The sequence below is a fragment of the Pipistrellus kuhlii genome, unplaced genomic scaffold (assembly GCF_014108245.1).
Source record: "Pipistrellus kuhlii isolate mPipKuh1 unplaced genomic scaffold, mPipKuh1.p scaffold_m20_p_1, whole genome shotgun sequence".
In the NCBI taxonomy this organism is placed as follows: Eukaryota; Metazoa; Chordata; class Mammalia; order Chiroptera; family Vespertilionidae; genus Pipistrellus; species Pipistrellus kuhlii.
The window spans coordinates 32,920,879-32,945,534 of NW_023425404.1; the positions used below are offsets into that span (position 1 = coordinate 32,920,879).

Genomic DNA, 24,656 nt, shown 5'->3' on the forward strand with positions numbered 1-24,656 from the left:
CAACCAATAAAAACATTTTTATTTGTTTTTTTAAAAGAAGCCTTCCCTGCTCACTCAACCCATGTGCCAACATTGCTCCTTTATCTGGCTGCCCTGCAGGCTTAGGCCTGCTAATTGGGAGAGCGGGGAGGAGCACAGCTCTGGGCCTGCGGAACCCTGGCTTGAATCCTGCTGTGCCCCATAGAATCGGCAGACCAGGTGATGGTGATTTAAAATGAAAAATGTTACTTAAAAATGAACTTCCCCCTCATTATGATGGCATTTAAATGTTCAAATAGGCCTATTTGATATATAAAGAAATACTTTGGGGTTTTGATTGTCATTGTTAATCCTCACCCAAGGATATTTTTCCATTGACTTTTAAAGACACTGGAAGGGAGGGGGAGAAAGAGAGACATCAATGTGAGAGAGACACATGGATCGGTTGCCTCCTGCACGCACTGCGATTAGGCTGGGGATTGAGCCTGCAGCCGAGGTCCATGCCCTTGGCTGGAATTGAACCCAGGACCCTCCAGTCTGAGGGCTGACGCTTGATCCACTTCGCCAACCCGACTGGGGCAGTAAAGAAATACTTTGGGCTTGAACTTAGGTAAGGAATGGTTTGGGCCAGGAGGATGGAAATCTTCTCTAAACTCAAGTCTGGGGAGGTCTGCAAATTCCCTGCTCAGAGAGCATCAGGCTGTGGAGACTGAGAGTCTGTCTGTCCTGCCACCTCCCGCCTTGTTCAGGCAGGAGCTGTGAGTGGTCCGCATGGCGAATGAGCTATAGAGCGGACTCTCAGGCCAGAGAGAGAGGGGGTCTTTTCAAAGAGGACAGAGGTTCTTAAAGACGACTCGGCAAGAAACAAATACAGCCCAGGCTGCCGAGGGATGCGATTGAGAGGAGGACTAATTCATAAAAGCACCAGTTCCCACACCAACGCCCTCTGAAGCTTGCCATGTGGAATCAGGGTGAAGAGCAGGAACGGACGGACTCGGTACCAATGTGGGCAAGTTTCGACGAGGCAGATGTTGTCGTCGAGGGACCTTAGGCGTCTCCAGTCTAGTAAAGATTCTAACCGGAAGGCAGGGGCGGGCGGGAGGAGGCTGGCGGTGACCTTCACAGCCGCCTTTCCCTTCCACTTTGCATTATTTTTATTAAAGTCCTAAATCAGCGGTGCTAAGTAGCTCCTGATTTAGCTCCTCGATAGCAATGAGATTTAAACCCAGCGGGGCATGGGCTGTTCCTGCTGGGGCATGAAGCAGCGGCCCTCATAAACCTGGGGCGGGCTTCGCCACGCTGGCTGGGGGCAGCAGCCTGGCGGGAGTGCCGTGACAGAAGACTGAGGAGAAAGGGAGGACACTGCACTGTGGGACACCAGCGGAGCCAGCTACCCCTCCTCGAAGCTGCTGGTCCCTGTGGCTTTGTTTCTCCTCCGCTTCAGTCCCCGTAGAAACGCCCTCCGAAGGCTCGTCATGTGGAATCGGGGGTGGAGAGCAGGAAAGGACGGACTCAGCACCAACGTGGGCAAGTTCCGACGAGGCAGATTTCAGCTCAATGAAGCAAACAGCTTCCTAGCCATGAGATCTGTTAATAAATCAAAGGGGATTCATCGATTCATCCATACGCTCAACAGATGTTCCTGAAGCCTCTGTTCTGTGCCAGCACTGTGCTGGACCTGATGGTGAGAAGAGAGAGAGAGAGAGAGAGAGAGAGAGAGAGAGAGAGAGAGAGAGAGAGAGAGAGAGAGAGAGAGATATGGATTGGTTGCCTCTTTCAGAGGCTCCTGGTCCAGTGTTGAAGACAGTCAAACAAGCAAAACAGAAACATGTAACCTGAGCTTTGACAGGGAAGAGTCGTTGCTATGGGAGCATGTATCAGGGACACCTAACCTATGGAGGTGGCTAGAGACGGTTTTCTAAAATAGACAACATGCAAGGGAGATGAATTAGCCGGGCAAAGAGGAGGCTGAGAGGAGGCCTGTGCAAAGGCCCAGAGGCTGGAGGGGGTCTTTCTCACACGAGTACGTGCTGCAGTGAGTGAGGCTGGAGCAGAGTGACAGTGCCTGCTGGAGGAGCGTCTCAGTAGAAGTTTGGCTCAGGAACTCCGCACCCTCCCCACTTAGAGGCTCCGAGCACTGGCGACCGCAGTGAGAATGGGGACTAAGCAGTTGGCCCCTTCTGCTGTGAGTGCCGTGGTGCTGAGTGCCTGCGGAAGTCCCTGGGTTTCGTGTGTTTGAGAGTTGTGTGTGGCCGCCTCCTCCCACACCAGCCATGATGGGAGGAGTTGGGATCTGTGGGGCCCTTGCTAAGAACCCACTCTGTCAGCCACCTTGCAGGCATTATCTTCTTTAGCCCCGCACAGCAGCCCTTCATGTAGGTCATGCTATGGCCCAGTTTTACAGATGGAGAACCCGAGGCTCTGTATTGTTAGGTTGTTTTCATTGACTGAAGGACTCACAGCCAGCTACATGGGAGAACCAGGACTTAAGCCCACGTTGGTCCAAACCGAAGCCCATGAGCACCCTCCGCCCTGCGGCCTTCTATTCGTGCGTGTGCCCATCCTCCCTGCGCCCCCTCCTTTGGGACTCTGACATGCGTGGCCATGAGAAAAGACCAGCTCCTTCCTCAGGGAAGACAAGTTTTTAACCAGAACCAGGGGACAGGTTTTTAAATCAGAGCGTTAAAAAAGTGCTCGACAAGCTTCATGTTTTGCTTTCCTCGTAGGTGGTGAGGATCAATTTCCCAAAGGAAAAAAAAAATCAATCAGTTGGAATGTGTCTTTCCGGAGAAAGTCTGGCATCTGTCAAATGGGGGGGGGGGGGGGGGGGGAGAAAGGGCCCAGGAAAAGATTTTCTTGGATCGTGCGCTGGGGGTTGCTGACTCAGGCCCTACGCGGGCATCATTACCACGTGGGAAAGCTGTTGCTCCTTGCAGGAATGCAGGATTGGTGGTTTGCACAGCTCCGCTGGGAAAACCTTTTACAAAGCGAGGAAAAACGAGGGGGTGCCAAGAGCGTCCAAAGCAGATCTGCAGCCTGCAGCCTCCCCAGTACCAGCCTTTGAGCAGGCCCGGGGTTGAGTGTGATTGTTTTACACAGGAACTCTATAGGGACATTCTGACAAGTTGCAATTTGAATTGATAAACAATGATTAACAGTTAAGCCATCTTGGGGTGAGCCATCCAAGGCAGGCTAGTATCTTTGAGTGACTGGTAAAGACACTAAGAGAGGACCCCTGGGGAGCCTGTGATCTGACAAGGGCTTTGATGATGGATGTCCCCTAGGGCTGGAATGGGGTGGTGGGGCCAAAACCCTAGACTGACATCCTTCTTGTTGGGTTTTGCTGGAATAATTCTGCTCATTGGCTGGAGAGAAGCTGGGATTTTTCAAAAAAGCATCTCACTGTCTCACCACGGAGGTGTTTAGAACTTGAACTCCAGGCATTTAGAACTTGTGCATTGCCCTGGTGCCTTAGCTGAATTTATGCTGAACCCCAACCAAACGGGTATGGCTCACATTGGAGCCAGGTGGGGCTCTGTGTGAAGGGAAAGGAGATCCTTTGTAGATTCAGATACTTATTCAGTCACCATATACTATTGAACACCGGCATTGTGCCAGCTGCTGTGCTGGAGCATAAAGATGAACTACTCAGGCCTATTCTTTGCCTTTGGGAGCTAACAGGAGACAGACAAAAGGAGTTGGTACTGTGGCCTCTGGGACAGACTGCATGCTGTGGGAGCAGGGAGGAGACCCAACCCAGCCTGGGAGCAGTGCAGTCATGGAAGGCTTCCTGGAAGAAGGAGCATCTAGGTTAATGTGAAGTATAAGCAGAAGTAAGAGGTAAGACAGCTGGAGAGCTGAGTTTTGGATGGAGTTTCAGGCTGTATGAAGGTCCAGGGTAGGGAGGGCTGGGCCCATTCAGAACTGGAAGAAATACCATGTATCAAAGGAGAAAGGGCAGGAAGGAGGACTGATGCTGGAGAAGTGAGAGGGCTGGAAGAAAGAAGGTAGAGGAAGTTTTCTTCCTGCAGAAGACCCCGAGGCAGAATTTCCATGGTCTGTGGAAGTGGGGAAGGTTGAGACAGTATCTGGCACATAGTAGGTACTCAGTGAATGTATTATGAATGGATGTCAGTTTGAGCACCCCCTCTTGAACCCCCACCCCCGCCCTCTCCGCTAACATACAAAAGAATTACCCACCTTCTCTTGGGGCCCATCCTGTACCCCGAATGGGCTGTGATTTTAGCGGGAGGAACATCTTAATGCCCTTGCCCACAGTCTCACCCGCCCACCCACAGCCCCCGTTTCTCACTATTACAATTGTAGAAGTTGGTACTTCAGCTTTTTGCTTATGGTATTCCTAGCAACAGTGTCTGGCGTACAGTAGGTGCTTAACAAATGTTTTTTTGAGTGAGTGACTGCTCCGAGGCAGGGAGATGGAATAGATCAGTGTTTCCCAACCTTCTCTCATGATGAGAATCACCTGGTGGAGTTGTTAAAACACAGATTCCTGAATCCCAACTAAGAAGTGCTAAACTAGAATTTTTGGGAACATATAGGTAAAATTGTATACTTAACTAGTGCTCTAAGACAGATTTTATATACAGAGCACTAAGTTAGGTATGCAATTTTACCTATATGTTCTCAAAAATTCTAGTTTAGCACTTCTTAGTTGGGATTCAGGAATCTGTGTTTTAACAACTCCACCAGGTGATTCTCATCATGAGAGAAGGTTGGGAAACACTGGAATAGATGACCTTGAAGAAAAGAAAAAAAGTGAGATTCCTCAGGCCAGGCTTTGTTCTAGCAGTTTACATGGTTTGATGTAACTTAGCAACCAACTTAAGAGGTAGAGGACCACTGTCCCAAGTTTAAAGATGAGCAAACGGAGGCCAGAGCAGTAAAGTACCTTCCCTGAGGTTATACAACTAGGAAGTGGTAGAACCAGAACTCGAATCCAGACGACCTGGCTCCCAGGTCCGTTCTCTGACCTCCCACAATCCTGGCCCGTCATGGTTAGCATGAATCCCTCCTCCCTCTGTGGTCAATTCTCTGAGTTGGGTGCACAACTCTCTGAGGGACACGCAAGGCTCTGAAGGGCCAGAGGGACTCCTTGGGGGGGAGGGGTTAAGAGCAGGCAGGAGGAGGAGCCACCATCTGGCAGTCTCAAGGGCAAGGACTTTTCTTCATAACCCCTGCCCCGGGGGCCCAGCATGCAGCAGACTGGTGAGTGAATGCATGTGTGAGTGGCTATTTGCATGAATCAGCAGAGGGTATGTGGGAGCAGAAAGGACCTAGGATGCAGGAACCCCACCCCAAGTTCACATCCCCCCCCAGAAGCATAACCAGTGATTCTCCATGAGAGAGAGGGCCTGCAGCCGGACTGGCCTCCTCTTCTAGGCTCCTTTAGAAATGGACCAGGAAAGGGGGCTGTGGGTACCTTACGATTCACCAAAGCGCTGAACCTGGGTTGTCTCCTTCCCTGCCCCCAGCCCTCCCCTCCCGTATTCCCCGTGAACAAGGAATTCTTTACGGATCCTACTCAGGCCGTTCTCTCATCCTTTGAGCTGGAAATGAGCCACGTGGGTCGTCTTGGGGGGACTGCATCTGAGGCCATGGTCCTGAGAAGAGAAATATTAACAACAGAGTAACAAACAAACAACCAGCACCAATCCTCACTCACCCCCGGTTCTAGGAGCTTTGCGTGAACTCGTTTATTCTTTGCAATAGCTCTCTAGTCCATAGCCGTTTTATAGGTGAGGAAACTGAGGCCAGACAGGTTGCTCATTGTGCAGCTAATGAGTGGCAGAACAGGGACCCAGGCTTTTAGATAATGCTGGGCTGCCCAGGCATGAAACTGGGCAAGGGTTCCACTGAATTACGACTTAGGAGTGGCTGTGAGCCAACTCAGCAGGTGAGGAGGGGTGGCAGGCCCCTGACTACCTGGTCCCAGAGTCCTGTCTGTGCCCTCCCAGGAGCCCCCATTAGAGAGAGGAGGAACCTATAGGCCTACAGGCTCCAGACCCAGACAGTGTTTGGCTTTTAATGTCCTTCCATCTTGTCAGCCCTGCAGGTGAAATGCTTTAAAAAAAAAAAATTGACTATTCATGTCTTGGAGCCAGATCTGACCACAGCAATTAGAAGCCAGCTCTAGATGTGCTGAGAGGAAGGGCCAGCCATCCTGGCGTTCCTCATCTGTGGAGGGGACTCAGGGTTGGCAGTTACAAAGCACTAAATGATACACACCCATGAATTGTTTTAGAATTCCCTTGGTGACTCCGTGGCGTAGGCTCACATACACCCACACACGCCCGCCCGAGTTCCGTGTGACCTTGGGCACGGCAGAATCGCTGGTGCTAAGTGTGTCACTCTGGAATTGGCACGCGGGTCCACTCCGATGTAGGTCATTTTATTTCCAGGCAGAATCGAATGACAGCCTGATCTGAGGCACCTGCCAGGAATGCTAATGGAGGGCTGATCAATGGGCCTTGGAGCGCCGGGGAGACGTGCAGGGGAAACTCCGGGAGCCGTCGGCTGAGGCATTCTGGGAGGCCACGGCTCCTCTCCCTGGCTCCCGAGCCTTCTTTTGTTCTAACTGGGCATCAGGCTAGTTGGCCAGGAGCATGGAGTTGTCTCTATTTATCTTGACCTTTCTGTGTAATTTTTGTAGTTCCATTAACTAGTAAGACCATTTGCAAACCACCGAGCAGAATATATTACCGCGAGCACCTCAGGGATTTTTGTGGGTCGTCTTGGGCGGAATGCTAATCGGATCGAGGACGGAGAGCTTCCCACGAGCAAGGGCCTTAGTCAGAGAAGGACTAGTGTTTTCTCAGCAGTTTTCAGAGGAGACCCCGTGTCTGTCCTGGCCCCTTTGTGCAATGCCAAGATCCTCAGACTGGGTCCCGGGCTGCTGGCGCAGGCTCCCCTCCTGTCCCAGGACTGACGCTCTGGCCCTGCGTCTGTACCTCGGGCACACGTGTTCCATGCCGAGCTCTGTGCCTGCGTTTGTGGAACGGATTCTTCTCACACTTGGCTAGAATTGGGGAGGCAGTGATTAGCAACCAGGGAGGTAGAGGACCATGGTCCCCATTTTAAAGATGCTACAGCCGAGCCCCAGGCTCCCAGAGCTGGAAGGGACATTTGGATTGGGTCGTTCAATCCCTTCATGTCACACACAGAACCCGAGGCCCGGGAGAGGTGGAAAGCCGGTGGCAGGGCAGGGCTGGCGCTGGAACTTACTGATCTCGGCCTGTGGCCAGGGTGGTGGTGGGACATGTGGTTAAGAGCGGGCCTTGCAGCATCTCACAGATGCGGGTTCCATTCTCTTCCTGGCCACTGGGTCAGGGTCCCAACAAGACACAGGTGGCATGCTCACTGAGCAGAGTTTACTGGCAATAAGACCTGTATTAGGGCGTGGGAAAGGTAAGGGACACCCATATTTGATGGTGCAGCATGTAGGGCTACCACTACGGAGGAGAGCCACTGCACGCCTGGGCCAGAAGAATTCGTGCCCCCACTCACACACACACCCCCTCCCCCCAGCCTTGAGCTAGAGGGGGGAGGACCACCACCACCAACCCATGGCCCAGCTCCCATCTCCTGCTGCTGTGTGCCATTGGCCAAACCCACCCAAAGGCCAGAGGGTGAGTCCATGGAGATGCCCCTTTCAGGGCACACACAAGGGTGAAGAAGAGAGCGGAGTGCCCCTGGGGAGCAAATGGAGAAAATCTAGCACACCCACTTTTAAGGGGTAAAAATTTGCTCTTTGTTTATACATAGATATACATACAGCACACACACAGATAGATATATAGTGCATGGATGGTAGTAGAATTTCATGGGAGGGGGTGATGAAGAAAAACAATGTTTAAAATGGGTCCTGGTAGGGCTTGTGGGGAGGTCAGTCATGAAAATGAGGCTGAGAAACATAGTTCTAGTGCAGCCCCTTGGCCGCCATGGGAGTTTGCCATTACTTAGTCCTTTCTGTGGTGTAGAGTCCGCGCTGTGAGTGGAGTGTAAAAATCCCTGCCTCAAGGATGAAACGGGGCCATGGCATCTGTGTGCTGAGCGAACAGAAAGCATGCATCATTCCGTCTCTTTTTCACACACGTCTGTACTGGTGTCTATGGAACAAGACCATCAATTGGAACACGGTGGCCATGAGGTCATCCACATGTCTTGTCCCCAGCCCCGGGGGCGAGAGAGGTCTGCAGTGAAGGGCCAGGTGAGCATCTGTGGCTGCTGAAGGTTATGCCCCTGGGTTGACGGCCCCTGTCCCTTCAGGCGGACTCTTTAGAAAGGAGACGGGCATCATCGGGATTTCCTGTGCACATTTTGAGCTTCTGATCATAATGGATAATGAGTACATGATAGATGGATAGCAGCGGAGAAGGGGTCTTAAATGTCTCAGAGTCCAATCTGTCATCAAACCAAGAAACCTCTAGCGCAGGAGGCTCCATAAAGCATCGGACAGTAAATATTTTAAGGCTTTGCTGACCAGCAGTCTCCGTGGCAACAACTCAGCTCTCTCCGTGCAGGGTAAAAGCAGCCATGCACATTATGCAAATGAATGGACTGGCTGTGCTCCAACAAAACACAGCAGGAGCAGCCAGTGGGGTTGGGCCTGGCAGTGCCAGTTACCAGCGATGGGCTGCTCCCTACCTGCTCCCGGTGGATCAGCCCTTTGAACCACTGAACCCATTCTGGTGTTAGAAAGCCTTGCTTTGGGTTAGACTGGAATCTGCCCCCTGGCCATGCACGTCCGTGGGCCTCTGCTCTGTGTGAGGAAAGAGTGGCTTCCACTTTGCTTTCAGCGAGTCAGCTGGCTGTGACCTGCCCCCTACCCAATGCTGTCTTCTCCAGGCTACACAGTACCCCCCGAGGCCCAACCTTTTATGACCCTCCCAGGTCATGTGTCCACACCCTCTGCCTCCCGAGGCTTCTCCCCGAGCTCGCCAAAGCACCTAGACGGTGCAGCCTACTCCGCACCTGGGCTGTAGGAATAGCCTCTTCTAGCCAGTGGTCGGAAAACTGTGGCTTATGAGCCACATGCGGCTCTTTGCCCCTTGAGCGTGGCTCTTCTACAGAATACCATGTGCGGGCGCGCACGTACAGTGAGATTGAAACTTCGTGGCCCATGCGCAGAAGTCGGTGTTCAGATCTCAAAAGAAATTTCGATCGTTGTACTGTTGATATTTGGGAGTTTGCCGACCACTGTCCTAAGCTACCAGCCTGGGTAGCATGTTACCCTACTGAATACTGTGGGCGATTTGTGACACAATGGCATTTATGTAGCTAAAGATACCCAAACATAGAAAAAGTACAGTAAAAATATAGCACAAAAGGTAACAAAAGATACACCGATACAAGGCATTGCCATGAATGGAGCTTGCAGGGCTTACTGGAAGTTGCTCTGGGTGAGGCAGTGAGTGAGTGGTGAGTGAGTGTGGAGGCTAGGACATGCACTACTGTGGACTTCATAAACATTGTACACATAGGTTACACTAAATTTATAAAAAATAGTTTTCTTTAGTAATAAATTGCTCTTAGCTTACTGTAATTTAAAATTTTTTTTATCTTTATTGTTGCAAATATTACACCCTGAACCTGCCCCTCCCAGCCCTTCACTACACTACCGTCTGTGTCCGTGGGCTTGTATAGATGCATGTGAGTTCCCCAGTTAATCACTCCCACCCACCCACCCTCCCTGGCCTTCCTTCTGAGATTCATCAGTCTGCTTCTATGTTTCTGGACCTATTTTATTCATTAGATTCCACATATGAGATCATGTGATACTTGTCTTTCTCTGGCTGGCTTATTTCACTTAGCATAATACTCTCCAGATTCCCCCCATGCTGTCTCAAAGGGTAAGAGATCCTTCTTTTTTATTGCTGCATCGTATTCCATGGTGTAATGAATCATAGATTTTTTTTATCCTCTCATCTACTGATGGGCACTTGGGCTGTTTCCCGATCTTAGCTATTGTAAATTGTGCAACTAAAACATTGGGGTGTGTATATTTTTTTCTGATTGGTGTTTCAGGTTTCTTAGGGTATATTATTAGAAGTGGGATCACTGGGTCAAATGGCAGTACCTTATTTAACTTTTTGAGGAAACTCCATACTGTTTTCCATAATGGCTGCACCAGTGTGCATTCCCACCAGCTGTGTTCTAGGGTTCCCTCTTCACATCCTTGACAGCACTGTCATTTGTTGACTTATGATGGTAGCTCTTCTGGTATGTACGAGGTGATACATCTTTGTTGTTTTAATTTGCATCTTTCTGATGATCAGTGACTTCGAGCATTTTTTCATCTGTCTCTTGGCCTTCTGTATGTCCTCTTTGGAGAAGAGTCTTTTTAGGTTCTTTGCCCATTTTTTTTTTACTGTAACTTTTTTACTTTATAAATTTTTTAAAAAATTTAACGTTTCAACTGTTTTGTAGTAACAGCTTAAAGCTCAAACACATTGTACAGCTGCATAAAATATTTTATTTCTTTGTACCTTTATAATATTTTTTTCTACTTAAAAAATGTTTTTCCACTTTTCAAACTTTTTTTGTTAAAGGCTAAGACGCAAATGCACACGTTAGCCTTGGCCTGTCAGTGGTCAGCAAACTCATTAGTCAACAGAGCCAAATATCAACAGTACAACGATTGAAAATTCTTTTGAGAGCGAAATTTTTTAAACTTCTTCTAATGCCACTTCTTCAAAATAGGCTCGCCCAGGCCGTGGTATTTTGTGGAAGAGCCACACTCCAGGGGCCAAAGAGCCGCGTGTGGCTCGCGAGCCGCAGTTTGCCGACCACGGGGCTACACGGGATCAGGATCATCAGTATCACTGTCTCCCACCTGCACACCTTGCCCCACAGGAAGGTTTTCAGGGGCAGGAATGTGCATGGAGCTGGCATCTCCTGGAATAACAGAGCCTTCTTCTGGATCACCTCCTGGAGGGCCTGCCTCAGGCTCTTCTTGGGGAGGTGTCACTCTTTTCAGAAACATATCCATGCTGTTTAACTCAGTTCCCTCCCACCTTCCCTCCCTCCCTCCCTCCCTCCCTCCCTCCCTCCCTCCCCCCCTCCCTCCCCTCCCTCCCTCCCTCCCTCCCTCCCCCTCCCTCCCTCCCTCCCTCCCTCCCTCCCTCCCTCCCTCCCTTCCTTCCTTCCTTCCTTCCTTCCTTCCTCCCTCCCTCCCCCCCTCCCTCCCTCCCCCCCTCCCCCCCTCCCCCCCTCCCTCCCCCCTCCCTCCTTCCCCCCCTCCCTCCCTCCCTCCCTCCTTCCTTCCTTCCTCCTTCCCTCCCTCCCTCCCTCCCTCCCTCTCTTCCTTCCTTCCTTCCTTCCTTCCTTCCTTCCTTCCTTCCTTCCTTCCTTCCTTCTTTCCTCCCTCCCTCCCTCCCTCCCTCCCTCCCTCCCTTCCTTAATCATAAACTTGCTTGTAAGCAGATAATGTATCATGAACATTTCTCTCTTTTTAAAAAAAAATATATTTTATTGATTTTTCACGGAGAGGAAGAGAGAGGGATAGAGAATTAGAAACATTGATGAGAGAGAATCATCGATCAGCTGCCTCTTGCACACCCCCCTACTGGGGATGTGCCTGCAACCAAGGTACATGCCCTTGACCGGAATCGAACCCGGGACCTTTCAGTCCTCAGGCTGACGCTCTATCCACTGAGCCAAACCGGTCCCGGCAACATTCCTCTCTTTAATGAAAACCTTTTGATGCTGGGGACCATGTTTTTAAGCTTTTATTTATTTTTAAAATTATGTTTTTATTGATTTTAGAGAGAGAGGAAGGGAGAAGGAGAGAAACATTGATGGGTTTCTTCTCAACGGGAGATCAAACCCACAAACCCGCAAATGTGCCCTGACCTGGCATTGAATCGGCCACCTTTTAGTTGCATGGGAATGATGCTAAACCAACTGAGCCACACTGGCCAGGACTGTTTTCAAGCTTTTAAAGAGGCTTGTTAGAGTTGGAAAAAGCTTCTGCTAAACCCTCACTATGTAATCTTATGGGACCGCTGTCATATATGCAGTCTGTCATTGACTGAAACGTTGTTGGGTGATGTATGACTGTACTGTTGTCCCCATTTTAGAGATGAAAAAACTGAGGCATGGAAGATTAAATACTTGCTTGTTGTCCTATAATTGTAACTGTAACTTAGCTCATCTATTACCATGGCCTCTCCACCAGGGGTAGAATTGGAAGTGCCCTTCACACCATCCCCAACCAGTGGTCTGTCAATAGGTCCCTGCAGCCTACTCCATGTGTCCAGGACCTTAGTGAAAGGCGAGAGAGAGGGAGATGACCTTCGTGTGGAGGGTAAAAGAGGCTCAGCCATTGCAAGGACCCTCTCCCAGGTCGGAGGACACCCTACAGATAATAACAGCAAGACTCATACAGCACTTACTGTGTATACGCCAGGCACTGCTCTGGGTCCTTTGTCAACTTATTTCACCCTCACACACAGCCTGAGGCTGGTCCTGTCACGGTCCCCATGGAACAGATGGGGACTGACGCAGAGAGGGTAGTAACTGGCCCATGGTCCGGAGCTACTAAGTAACATCGCTGGGTCCAGACGGACTTTCTGGGTGCAGTCTGTGGTCTTAACCACGATACCAAGCTGTTTGTCGCTAAAATTGCCTGTGGCACCTGGGGTGTTGGAAGTAGGACCGAGGCAGGACAGTAGGTTGGGGGAAGCTAAGAGAGCAGTAGTTCAAGTTTCTCAGCGGGGCCAGGAGAGGGCCTGGCCTCAGTCACACAGCCTGACCCTAGCAGCAGATGGCTGTGGATAAGGGGAAGAGGGACTCAACCAAAGGAACCCATCTCGAGTTACAGGAGGAGAGAAGAGGGAGGTCAGGGTGGCAGACTCAGCCGCACTCAGGGGGTCAGCGGTGGGGATGGGGGCTGGCGTCAGAGAGAATGCTCTAGGTCTAGGAGCAGCTGCTGTATAAGTCCCTGTCCTCTGTAGAGGGGCGGCCCCTGCTGGGTAACCCCCGAGCTCTAGTGTGGGAGTCAGCCACCCAGCACCAGGGTCCTGGGTCTCACCTCCAGCCATCCCTCCTCAGGGGACTCTCCCTGCATCACCCCCGTCCCAGTCTGTCCCCACCATGTACACCGACAGACTCAGACACACAGCGGCCCAAATGCCAAATGCGGCCATTTGAGCCTGGGTATTTGCTATCAATATTTCATGCCTCAAACAACACTGTCCAAACAGCACCTATGAAATATGAATGCCTTGAGCTTTTGACAAACAAATAGCCCAGGCATAATACCAGGGGGTGTAGCGGGGAGGGGTAATGAGGCCTGGAGGGACCACATGGAGTCAGGCCAAGGGTTTGTGGGGCCGTTGTCTGCAGTGTGCTGCATACAGGGCTGGGCTGCGGCGGGCCCACGGGGAAGGCAGTGTGGAGTGGAGCCTGCTCAGAGCGCCTGAAGGCCTTCACTTCCAGCGAGGGAGGGGTGCAGGGGATGGGTCAGAGTTCAGGTGTTTAGGTCAGAGAAAGGCGAGGGTTGGTAGGTTTGGTAGGGTGCTGGTGGTCTCCCTCTCCCCGCCCCATCCCTCCATTGAGTAGCTCTGAGCCCCCTGCTCAGCCCCACCCTGTAGGTGCTCCTCTGTCCTCTCTCTAACCCTCCTGGGGTTAACCACAGCACCCCTATGTTGTTCCCTCTGGCTTGTCTCCCCCAGCCCCTGAGGCATCTGGGCAGGGGGGGAGCATCCATCTGGGTGACATGTGAAGGCCCCATGGTCTTGGGCACCTCTCGCCTCCCTCTGCCTTCACAGGCCTCTGTCTCCAGGAGCCTCTTCCCCCAGCTCCTTCCTGCCTGGCCAAGAGGCCACATACTAACTAGTATGCTCATGAGGTCCAGGGCACTGAGGCCTCAGTTTCTCCACCTTTAAAGTGACGGGTTGGACATGATTTTCTCGGACACTTGGTAGGTTCACTGCCCTCTCTATATCTGACAGAACCCCCAGGGACCAAGGAGCTGCTTTCTGGTCAGAAAGCAGGTGGAGGTGTCATGAGCTGATCTGACAGGCTGATGGGAAGGGTCTGCTGGAAGGCAGAGAGACCCAGCTGTGGAGCACGCTGGGACCTCAGCCGGGAGGGAGAAGGAGATTGAAGAGGGGGGCAGCTGAGGCCAGAGCTGGGAGCTGGCTGGGCCTAGCCGGGGGATAGGGATGGGCACATGGTGTCCAGCATATACTTGGGAACATTGACCGATTCGAGCTTGTTTGGAAAGTCTGGATGGAGCCCGGGGAGCCAGGGCAGCAGGGATGACCAGCTGGGGTCTTATCAGCAGCTGGGTCAGCAGCTCACGTGGTTCTGAGAGGAACTGGTCGCTGGGGTCAGGGTCCTGCCGGTTTCCCCAGAAAGAAGTAGGATAGCCCCCGAGCTCCAAGTGAGGGGCAGTGGAAGTCTTAACACAAACCAGAACTCGGCCCAAAGCCACTTGTACCCACGAGGACTCGGTGCCAGGGTCCTCCCCAGACACACCACATCCCAGGCCCGCAGAGGACGAGCTGACTGCAGACCACTCGCCAAGCGGCATCTGAAGTGGCTCTTCTGGGTCTGCCTTGCCTGGGGGCCTGGCCAAAGCTAAGGCAACAACCTCAGGGTCAGCATGTGTGTCTAGGAGGGGCCAGAGGACCCCACAGCAACAGAAAATGGGCTGTGGTCTAACTTCTGGGTGGGTACTCAAGCCAGGCAGTGGATGTGGAAGCAGGGTGGTGTCTGAAGCTCAGGGACAGCCTTTACGATCGGGGCCCCCCTGCTCCCCAGGCCGGTGCTAGGCAGAGAGAGGGCTCTAGCTGCTTGTCCCAGGAATGTACTTGGCTCCCTCCTAAGAAACGGGCAGGGTGGGTGGTAGCTGCTGACTTCCCAAGCTCACAGAATTGGTGGGGGTGGCCCTGGGGTCCTCTGTAATCCTTCGCTGATGGGTTAGATGGTGGGGGCAGATCTCTCAGGAGCAAAGATGACCTTGAGGAAACGTGGATATCGGAGGAAGAGAGCCTGTGATCTCTCCCTTCCTCCAGCTACTGCCAATAAGCCGTCTCCGTGCCGGAGCAGTGGATGGAAACTTCGCCGCTGCTGCCTCCCAGCTCGGGAGGAAGGCTACAGCCTTTGACTGCGTGATAAGAAACTGCCAGGCACCTCCTAATTACAATTATCATTATCGTGGATGTCTCTCTTAATTACTTTCTTATAATTAGCAGTTGCCTTTCTCAGCATTTGTGTACTTTGCAGATTTGCTGACATTTGAGAGCCTCAACAGAGGGGCATTTGGGGAGGAGGGCAGCGAGGTGGGGGGAAGCACCAGAGGAGCCTCTTCTCGGGCAGCCCGATGGATTTCGGGGCCTCGCCAGAAAGCAATCAGGGAAAGCAAACGATGGGCACAACAGGCCATTTCCTCAGCAGATGGGGAAAGAGCAAGGGTGTGGATTCGGGGGCTAGGCTTTGCGGAGAGTCCCCGAGGGTTCAGCCCTGGAGAAAATATTCTTGAAAAGCCACCAAGGCTGCCATTCTTCAGGCTTGGGTTTCATCGTAGGAAACAAGGCTGGGATGAAGCACACTCTTGTGGGATGCATTCGGAGTTAGTGAAATAGCCGAGGTCTGGGGTGGCTTGATGTTTCTCCAAAACCAGCGATGCGTTCGGCACATCCATGGGCCTGGGGGGGGGGGGGGTCGTTGTAAAGTGGTTGGTGCTTCTTGCCCAGCTGGTTGGTTTTCACTGTCTGTTCCTGTTCTTGCCCCCTCTCTCCCGCCCCCTGCAGCCCTGTGTACGGAGGAGTGTGTGCACGGCCGCTGTGTGTCCCCCGACACCTGCCACTGTGAGCCTGGCTGGGGAGGACCCGACTGCTCCAGCGGTGAGTCTGGGGTCTCTGAGGGTTGAATGGCCCCCTGGCTCCGGCTCAGGAGGGCCTGGGCTGAGCACATGCTGCATTACTCGTGTTGGGCTGCAGCTGTCCAGGCTAGCGCGGGCATCGAGGAAAAGGCCTGCCTGCAGTTTGGTGCATGATGGTGCTTGGAGGAGAGGGTGGGAGAGGCATGGGGGTAATTGTTTGTGGAAGTCTGGAGGGGCATTGTGTGTAGTGTGTGTATGTGTGGGCATTGGGGTGTCATCTGTACAACTCTGACTTTTGATAAAACACCTCTGGCTATGGTCTTGGAGGGTTGAGGTGAAAATGAGATGCCACCCAAGGGTGCAGTCACTGTGGTCAAGGCATGGTCCTCAGCTTTGCTAGTCCAAAGGCTTGGTTGTGTGGGCGCTCATGGAGGCTCAGGGGACTGATTCCTGAGACTGGTGGGCATTGGGATGCCTCTGCCCAAAAGGAGGAGAATGGGACAGGCATAGGGGCAAGTCGCTGTGTTTCCCATCTCTCTGGGAAGGCTTCCTGGTGAGCAGGGAGTGAGGCGGATGCTCTTGGGACTGATCAGGTGACACACAGCAGCCCAGGACATTGTCTCCACTGTGGGGCTGGCCAAGGAGAGGGTGGGTCTTCCTAACAGCTCCTCAGGGAAGTCCTCTGCCAAGAGCCCAGATGAAGGCAAATCCTTCCCCTCTGGCTGATTTCCCCTAAATCTTACAACTGACCCCCTTTCCAGTGGTGCATTTTGCCATCAATGCTTGGTTAAGACATGGTCTTATTTGATTTTCAAAGAGGGCTTGATAGTGTTGAGATGGGGCAGAGTGACTGTCTTTTTATTGTGACTTGAGTAGAACACATAGCTAAGCTAATCCATTAGGGTTCTAGCCCCGTTATTGACCCATCTTTGGAAGCCACCGTGACCACAATAATGGTGAACACACGGAGAGGGAATGCTGGGTGGCCCAGTGTGGTGCTTTTACCCCTTTTCGCTCTCTCTGGTGGGGTGGAAACATCTAGTTATGGTCCTTTTTTCCAAAGGCCTTTCCCAGAGCCTCCCTGTCGGCCTGGTATATGCGAGCACACCGACCAAAGCAAGACTGGGTGTGCTTTTGTAACCTGGGTGGTTATCTTGATCAGGGAGTCCAAGGTCAAAAGACTCTCCAAAGTGTTGGTGACTGTGGGGGCAGAGGGGGGGCTCCTCCTCCCATCAGTTTTACCGCATTGAGATGTGCCACACGGAGACAGGGCCAGGGACTCCTCCAGACAATGAAGGGTAAACCTGAGGGACGCTGAGGTAACCGAGTGTGTGCTCAGCCAATCTTTCTGTGAACGACAGGAAACAGGCTGGTTGAAATACCTGAGAGCTTTCCCTGCCTTGTCCGTGCTCTGTTTTGTGTAATTTTTCTTACAATGAATCTTTGATGAAGAACCATCTAAGTTGGATTAGGCGAGCTCTGCTGGGACAGATCTGCTTGCTGCTGCTGGATTATAATGTCAAGGGCAGCCTGTTGGAGGCTGAAATACATCCTGAGTCCCAGGGGCCCCAAGTGCATATAAATCACCGTTCAATACCAGTGTGTTTGGTGCTTACAATGTGCTGGTCTGTGCTGGGCAGGGAGCAGGCCCTGGTGGGTTTTCAGGCCTGGTCTGTGCTCTCAGGGTTTCCGGTCTGGGGAAGGAACTAGAATGAAAGCAGCTGGGTGAGCTTTTGTAACCTGGGTGATTATCTTGGAAAAAATATAAATTGTGAAAAATATAAACTCTGAAAAAGTAAATTATATATGTAACATATACTTATATATTATATATATAAATATTATATGTAGATGAACAGGACCAGGCAGTTTAGAGTAAACTTTGCCTCTGGAAACACGTAGGGAAACAGCTTTGCTACTTTATATTACAAATCAGGGCTCTCCAATTTCCCCACCTCAAATCAGTCCTCAGACTTGGTGCTGAGCAGCCACAGCTGTTTTCTCAATAAATCCAACCTCTTGGGTCGAGCGCCACCACCCCTGGTCTACTCAAAGGCATGTACTAGTAAGTCCATAGGAAGTCCTAAAAGACGCATTCCTACCCTGTTTTGAGGGGCAGCCGCATTGAATGAAGGGAATTCATCGAGTCTCACTCTCAAAATCCTTCAGAGCAGTGACTGTGTAGACTCCCTGCCATGAGCTTTCCACCTTCTGCTTGAATCCCCCCCGTTAACACGGAGCTCACTGCCTCCCGTGGAAGCACATTCTGACTATTGGGAGGTTTTCCTTTCTCTTGAGTGGAAATCTCTCTCTAGCTTCTACCAGTTGGTTCTCACTCATGATAGAGGCCAGGGCAGCCATGGCCCTCCCTGTCATGTTGGAATTTCTTCCAAGGAGCTCAGTGGACAAGGCCACTGTGCGTGGGAAGGTGGCCATCTCAGAGCACTTAGTAATAGCCACTGAGGTCACATAGGAGAAGCCAGAGTCCCCGTCCATGGATCAGCCTTTCAAATATTGTATGATAGTGATCACTTCCCTCCTCCAAGTTTTCTCCAAGTATTCTCCAAGCTCCTTGTTTTCTCACAGGACATGGTCCCAACTGCCTTATCCATCTGGTTTCTCGCCACTGGCTGTGGCCTTTATTCTTTTAAACCAGTGGTCACCAACCGGTGGTCCATGAGGCCCAAAAGATTGGCGACCGCTGTTTTAAACTATTATTCCTAGGTCTGGCCATATCAGTGCAGGTTGATATGGAAAAATAGTAATAAAGATGGGTACTGTTTATTGACTTTTACTCTGCACTAGGCACTTTATCTTCTCATTTAGTCTCCACAACAAATCTATGGTGTAGGGTTTATTATTAGCCCTCTTTTACAGATAAGAAAGTTGAAGCATAGCAAGGTTAAGCAACCATCAGCAGACACACCTCCAGTAAATAGTAACACTGGGACTATCAAGCAAAAACATAGGTCCTAAACCTAAGCACTTAATTAGTATGCTCTCCTTCCTTCTAGATTCTCAGCCTCTATTAGTGCAGCCCTAGGTTGAAATGGATTAGAAGACATAAATGCTCACAGGGGAAGGAAGGATCTGCTTGAAAGTGGCGGCCCTGAGATGTTGTTGTGGCGATGGAGGAATCAGCCGTGGACACATTGAGGCTGAGTGTACTTCCAGCAATCAGAGGCGGTTAGCTGTTGTGCCGGAGACGCCTGTCGGCCTGCGTGCGCTCCACAGTGTGGCCGGGTCTTTGTGAGGCCTGTGTCCGTGGGGGTGGTGTTCCAATCAGAGCAGTGTGTACCTCCGGAGACTTCTGAATGGGATCTATCCATAGACATGTCTATGCAGGTGACACCCTTGCAGGGAAGCTTTCATTTTTGTTCAATGGAAAGCATCATTCTTGTTGTTTTCTGATTTTAAAAAATATATTTTTATTGATTTCAGAGAGGAAGAGAGAGGGAAAGAGAGATAGAAACATCAATGATGAGAGAGAATCATCAATTGGCTGCCTCCTGCACACCCCACACTGGGGATAGAACCCTCAACCCAGTCATGTGCCCTGACCAGGCATCAAACCGTGACCTCCTGGTTCATAGGTCGACACTCAACCACTGAGAATGCCAGCCGGGCATTCTTGTTGTTTACTGATTCTAAAATTATAACTGTTCATGTTAAAAAGAAAATTCTAACGGCACCAAAAGTGTAGACAAACAGGTTAAACCCACACACCAGGCATAACCTCTTCTGGCAGTTGGGTGCTTGCCTCCCTATTATTTCTGAACACATTTGCACTCAGAGCTAGATCTGTATACAACGTGAATTATTTAGATCAAATATATGTGCTATTCTGTGACTTGCTTTTTTAAAACTCAACTTTATGTCATGTATTCATTTCCTTGTCAACAAACATGAATTCTCCCTCCCAGTTTTTAATGGCCTTATAGAATTTCATTCTCTGCATTACCAAAAGTATTTAACCAGTCTCTTATTGATGGGCATTTAGGTTCTTAATGATTTTTCACCATTTGAGGCCCACCATCCTTTATCCCAGATTCTTGGGACCTGTTGGTCTCACAATTTATATTTTTTCAGAGTTTAGGAAAGCATATGGTGACTATATCATATATGACACACACCCTCAGTGGGGCAGTACCCTGGGATGAGATATAATAATTCTTCTGAAGTGACATGGAACTGATCACATCTAGTGGTGACAACCACAAATCAGTTCCATGGAGATTTTGTTTCTAAATGAAATTTGGTGCCGACCTTAAAAAATTTTTTCCTATGGACTTTCTAGAGATTTTTGGACATGTGGATCAGGGACCGTGGCCCTGTATAAAAATACTGCAGTAATTCTTCTTGTGCATAAATCTGTGCCTACTTGTCCCAATTTCTTCTTAGGTTAAATTCCTGGAAGTGGCAGGGAGGTTATAAAGATCCGTCATCTGCTGCTTGCCCCTGCCCTGCCCTTTGTGGCTGCCAAGGGATTTATGACTCTGATGGAAGGCGACGAATCCAGTACTGGCGTGGGGGGTGGGGGCTTCTCAGTCTCTTAAAGATGTATCACTCCATGGCTTAATTTCTTTAAGGCCTGAACTAATTTCTTTCTGCTCCATAAAGGAGGTGAGGTGATGCTGTGCTGCCTGGTAGGTGGACACACATCAGCTCCTGTGGGTAATTCTGAGATGTTCGATGGACCAATATGGGGAAATGGAGTGGCTGCATGCTTGGTCATAAACCTCCATCCTATATAATAATGAAGAGTAAAAGGATGAAATGTCAGTCTACCCTGAATAAAGACGACAGAGTGACTCTTATTAAATTGCACTAATCTCACAAGTGGAGATAAAAAGAAAAAAAGTTTTCCTATATTGAATATCTAGCTTTTTAAAGTAATTAGGAATATTAAAGCAGTGACAATGATTGAGATAGAAACATTATTCATAACTTTTATTTCCGCGCTGGGCAGTGATCCAGTATATTTCATTTATGAGGTTTCAGCTGTAAGGAGAAGGACGTGAGCCAATTCCTAAATTAAATATGCCCCGTTAACTTTTATAAATGTTACCAAAGAATCAACTTGGAAACTTAAGCCTTCAGTGTATTATTTAATTATTGTATTTCTTGGGTGCTGCTTCTCAGCTTCCCCTCCCATGGTGCTTTGAAGTTTGGGTTCTGGGCTATGGGGCAATGTTTTGGTTTTGGTCTCGGGCCTCCCCTGAAGGGCTGGGTTAGACATGACAGAGACCCCTTCCCTCCCTCCTCCATTTCCCTGCCATCTCTCACATTCTTAGACTCCACTAAACTGGTTTCATCCACATGCGCAGACAGGCTGCAGGACAGAAAAGCTCACTACACCATGTCTTACTATCTGTTGAAACTGCGCCCCCCACCCCCCACCCCGTGTTGGGCAGGAGGCAGCCCGCAGAGCCAGCTGAGGGATGAAGGCAGCAGGACCAAATTGGGACACCACCAAGAGTAGCTTCTGCCAAGTCAAATGTGTCCTTATCTTGAACGGTGTGTGGGACCCCTGGCTGACTTGGCTGTTGGCTCTCCTTGCAGATTCAAATAAAACATTTAACAGCTCAGAAATATGCCCACTCTCCTAAACTAGCCTGGGATCCATGCTTTTCGGCCTAAGGTGTTTGCTAGAGTTTTTTTGTGTGTGGTAAAATATACATAACACAAAATTAATCACTTTAACCATTTTTAATTGTGCAGTTCTATGTGCAACCATTATTACCATCTATCTCTAAAACTTTTTCATCTTCCCCAACTGAAACTTTGTCCCACTCAGCACTAACTTCCCATTTCCCCTCCCCGCAGCCACAGGCAACCACCGTTCTATTTTTTTATCTATGAATTTGACTACTTGAGTTATCACATATAAGAAGAATCATGCAATATGTGTCCCTTTGTGACTGGCTTATTCCACTTAGTATAATATCTTCAAGGTTCATCTCTGTTGTAGCAGCGTCAGAACCTCCTTGCTTTGTAAGGCTGAATAATATTCTCCTATGTGTATACACCACATTTTGTTTATCTATTCATCTGTCAATGGGCACTTTGGTTTCTTCTGCCTTTTGATGATTGTGAATCATGCTGCTTATGGGTGTACATGGGTGTACAAGTATCTCTTTGTGTCCCTGCTTTTTTGAGATATTAATATATACCTAGAATGCATTGGTGGGTTACATAAGAATTCTATGTCTATTTTTCAAGGAGTCGCCATACCATTCCCCACAGTGTATATGCCAGTTTTCATTCCTACCAGCCATGCGCAGCGTTCTGGTTTCCCCATGTTTTTGTCAACATGGTTAATTGCCATCCTAATGGGTGTGAAGTGGGATCTCACCATGGTGTTGGTTTGCATTTCCCTGTTGATTAGTGTTCATGTGCTTGCTTGGCCATTTGCGTATCTATTTTGGAGAAATGTTTATTCAAGTTATCTGCCCATTTTTAAAAATTGGATTGTTTTGTTGTTATTGCTGCTGAGTTGTACGTGTACTTTATATGTTCTGGATTTTAATCCTTATCAGATATATGATTAAAAATATTTTGTGGGGTGCCTTTTCACTCTGCTAATAGTTTTTAATTTTGATAAATTCCAGTTTATTTTTTTGTTGCCCGTGTTTTTGGTGTCAAATCCAAGAAATTATTGCCAATCCAATGCCATAAAGTTTTCCCCTATGTTTTATCTAAGAGTTTTATAGTTTAAGCTCATGCACTTAGGTTTTTGATCCATTTTGAATTAAAATTTACACATGGTATACAAGGTAGGTGTCTAACTTCAGTTTTTTTACACATGGATATCAAGTTTTCCCAACATCATTTGTTGAAAAAAACTTCTGCTAATGATTTTTGAAAGTATAGAGTTTTTTTTAAAAAAAGTATAGAGTTTACATTTTTCAGCATGCAATGGCACATTGTTATCTGATGAGTAATTTAAGTATTGTTTCTTATACTAAAACATACAAATTTGTGATAGAACTGAACGTAGAATTGGCATTTATTATTTAAATGTGATCATGTGAGCCTTTGGTGGACCTTTGTGGCTATGCCATCAGGCTTCCCCGGAGGAGGGTTATTTTAGGGGTGCAGCTTGAGAAGCAGTGGGAAAGGCAGGAAGACCATAGCCGGAATCAGACCTCCCAAAGCTGGTGAGTGTTTGCAAGGATGGTTTAGAGAGGGGTCAGGGCTCACGCCCTTTCCCCACTGCAGTTTTGGGGGACTCTGTCTTCGCGCCAGCACGCTGGGCTGTCTTTTGTCCCCCAACTGTCTGTGTCTGGGTTCCTGGGCTCATGCTACCTCATCTGGGATGTTCTACAGCCTCGGCACTTTCCCACAATGCTCAGTGCTGGCCTACAAGAGCTGAGAGCTGAGGCTCATAGGACCCGCATTTCACCGGCTTGAGTGGTCTGATTTCCTGCAGCTGGAAAACATATATGAGAGCCTGTCTCCATGCATTCCTTGAATGGAGTGCTAGGAAAAGTATGGTCTAATATTCCAAATCCAAAGTCCTGGCCACTGAGATCTTGTGATGTAACTTGAAACCATGAAATTAAGGTCTAGGAGGAACCTCAGAAATTGGTGTAGCCCTTCCATTTTATACATGGGCAAACTGAGGTCCAGCGAGAGGAAACTGCTTGCCCGAGGTCACCCAGGGAGGCGGTGGCAGAGCTGTAGCCTAATCCTGGCTCTCCTGACTCACATGCCTTTTGCCTCTTACCAGCTGCCCTTGGAGTTCAAGGCTAGAGTTGTCCTAGAGGCAGGTGGGTCTCATTATAGCAAAGCAAACAGGCCAAGCTTTTGTGCAGATGACCTAAAGGTTTCAGACTCTCCTGTTCCTTCTCTCCCGAGGCCTGGAGGTCAGGCTGGGGCACTGGGATTGGGGACTTCCAGAGGGACCAACCTTGACATCTTCTTGGCTTGGGAGGTACATCAGGGGCCTCAAACACACTTCTCCCTGATGCACTGGAGACGGCACAGTCTGGCAGCACGGGACCTGGGGTCAGAGGATTGGTTACAGGATGTGGGCCAGGGTTCCGGCCTCTGTCCCGGAGCAGGTGAGGGGTCAGAAAGGAGACAGGCAGGACCGAGCAGGGAAGTGAGTGGACCCAGCCACACAGATGTGCTGGGAAGGGCCTCTGCCAAAGAGGGGATCCTTCCTGGCGCGGAGCCCAGCGTGAGGAGTGGGGGAGGAGAAGGGAGGAGATCAGAAACAAGTATGAGGGGGGCCACGGGGCCTGGAAGGGAGGTGAATGGGCATTTCTGCTCCTGCCATGGCAGGTGCTCGGAAAGGCCATGTGCATGATCTCCATTCCACAAGCAAAGGAATCCAAGCACAGGGAAGTGGAGTTACTTCTGATATTCACCCGGCTAGCAAGTGGCAAAGCTGGGATTAGAACCCAGGACTTGTGTTCTTCCCACAGGTCCATGCTGCCTCCAAAGGGTTGGCACTCCTGTGTCATAACATGCAGGAGAGCCGGCTTCGGGTCTGTCTCTGTCTGGGTGGCTCTAGCTAATCCCTCCTCTCTATGAGCCTCAGTTGTTTCATCTGTAAAATGAGAGGAAGGTTTGTGTGGCTATTCCAGCTCTAAAATCCCATGATGCTCTGTTTCTAGGAAGTCAAAATCCAGTATCATGTCACCTTATCAAGGTCCTGATGACCTTTCTGCTGACCTCTGGGAGGGCATTCTGCCACCCTCCCCCCCACCCCACCCCACTGTCAGCATGCGAGGCCGTATGGTGATTCTCTCTCTTTATCCTTGCGCTTGGAAGAGGAGTGAGAAGGGGGCAGTCATGGGAGGGGCAGCCTTATGACTCA

General features: G+C 50.0%; 1 protein-coding gene across 6 annotated transcripts in view; it reads left to right on the forward strand.

The window, feature by feature from the left end:
- Positions 1-24,656, forward strand: part of MEGF11 (multiple EGF like domains 11) — a 329,202-nt gene that overhangs the window by 142,035 nt on the left and 162,511 nt on the right. For all 6 annotated transcript variants that reach the window (XR_006741561.1, XM_036438502.2, XM_045581385.1 and 3 more), the window contains exon 5: positions 15,759-15,851. Coding sequence is in view for 5 of the 6 variants with exons in the window: in XM_036438502.2 (XP_036294395.1) it covers positions 15,759-15,851 (93 nt within the window). In the remaining variant the exon portion in view is untranslated. The remainder of the gene's footprint in view (positions 1-15,758; positions 15,852-24,656) is intronic.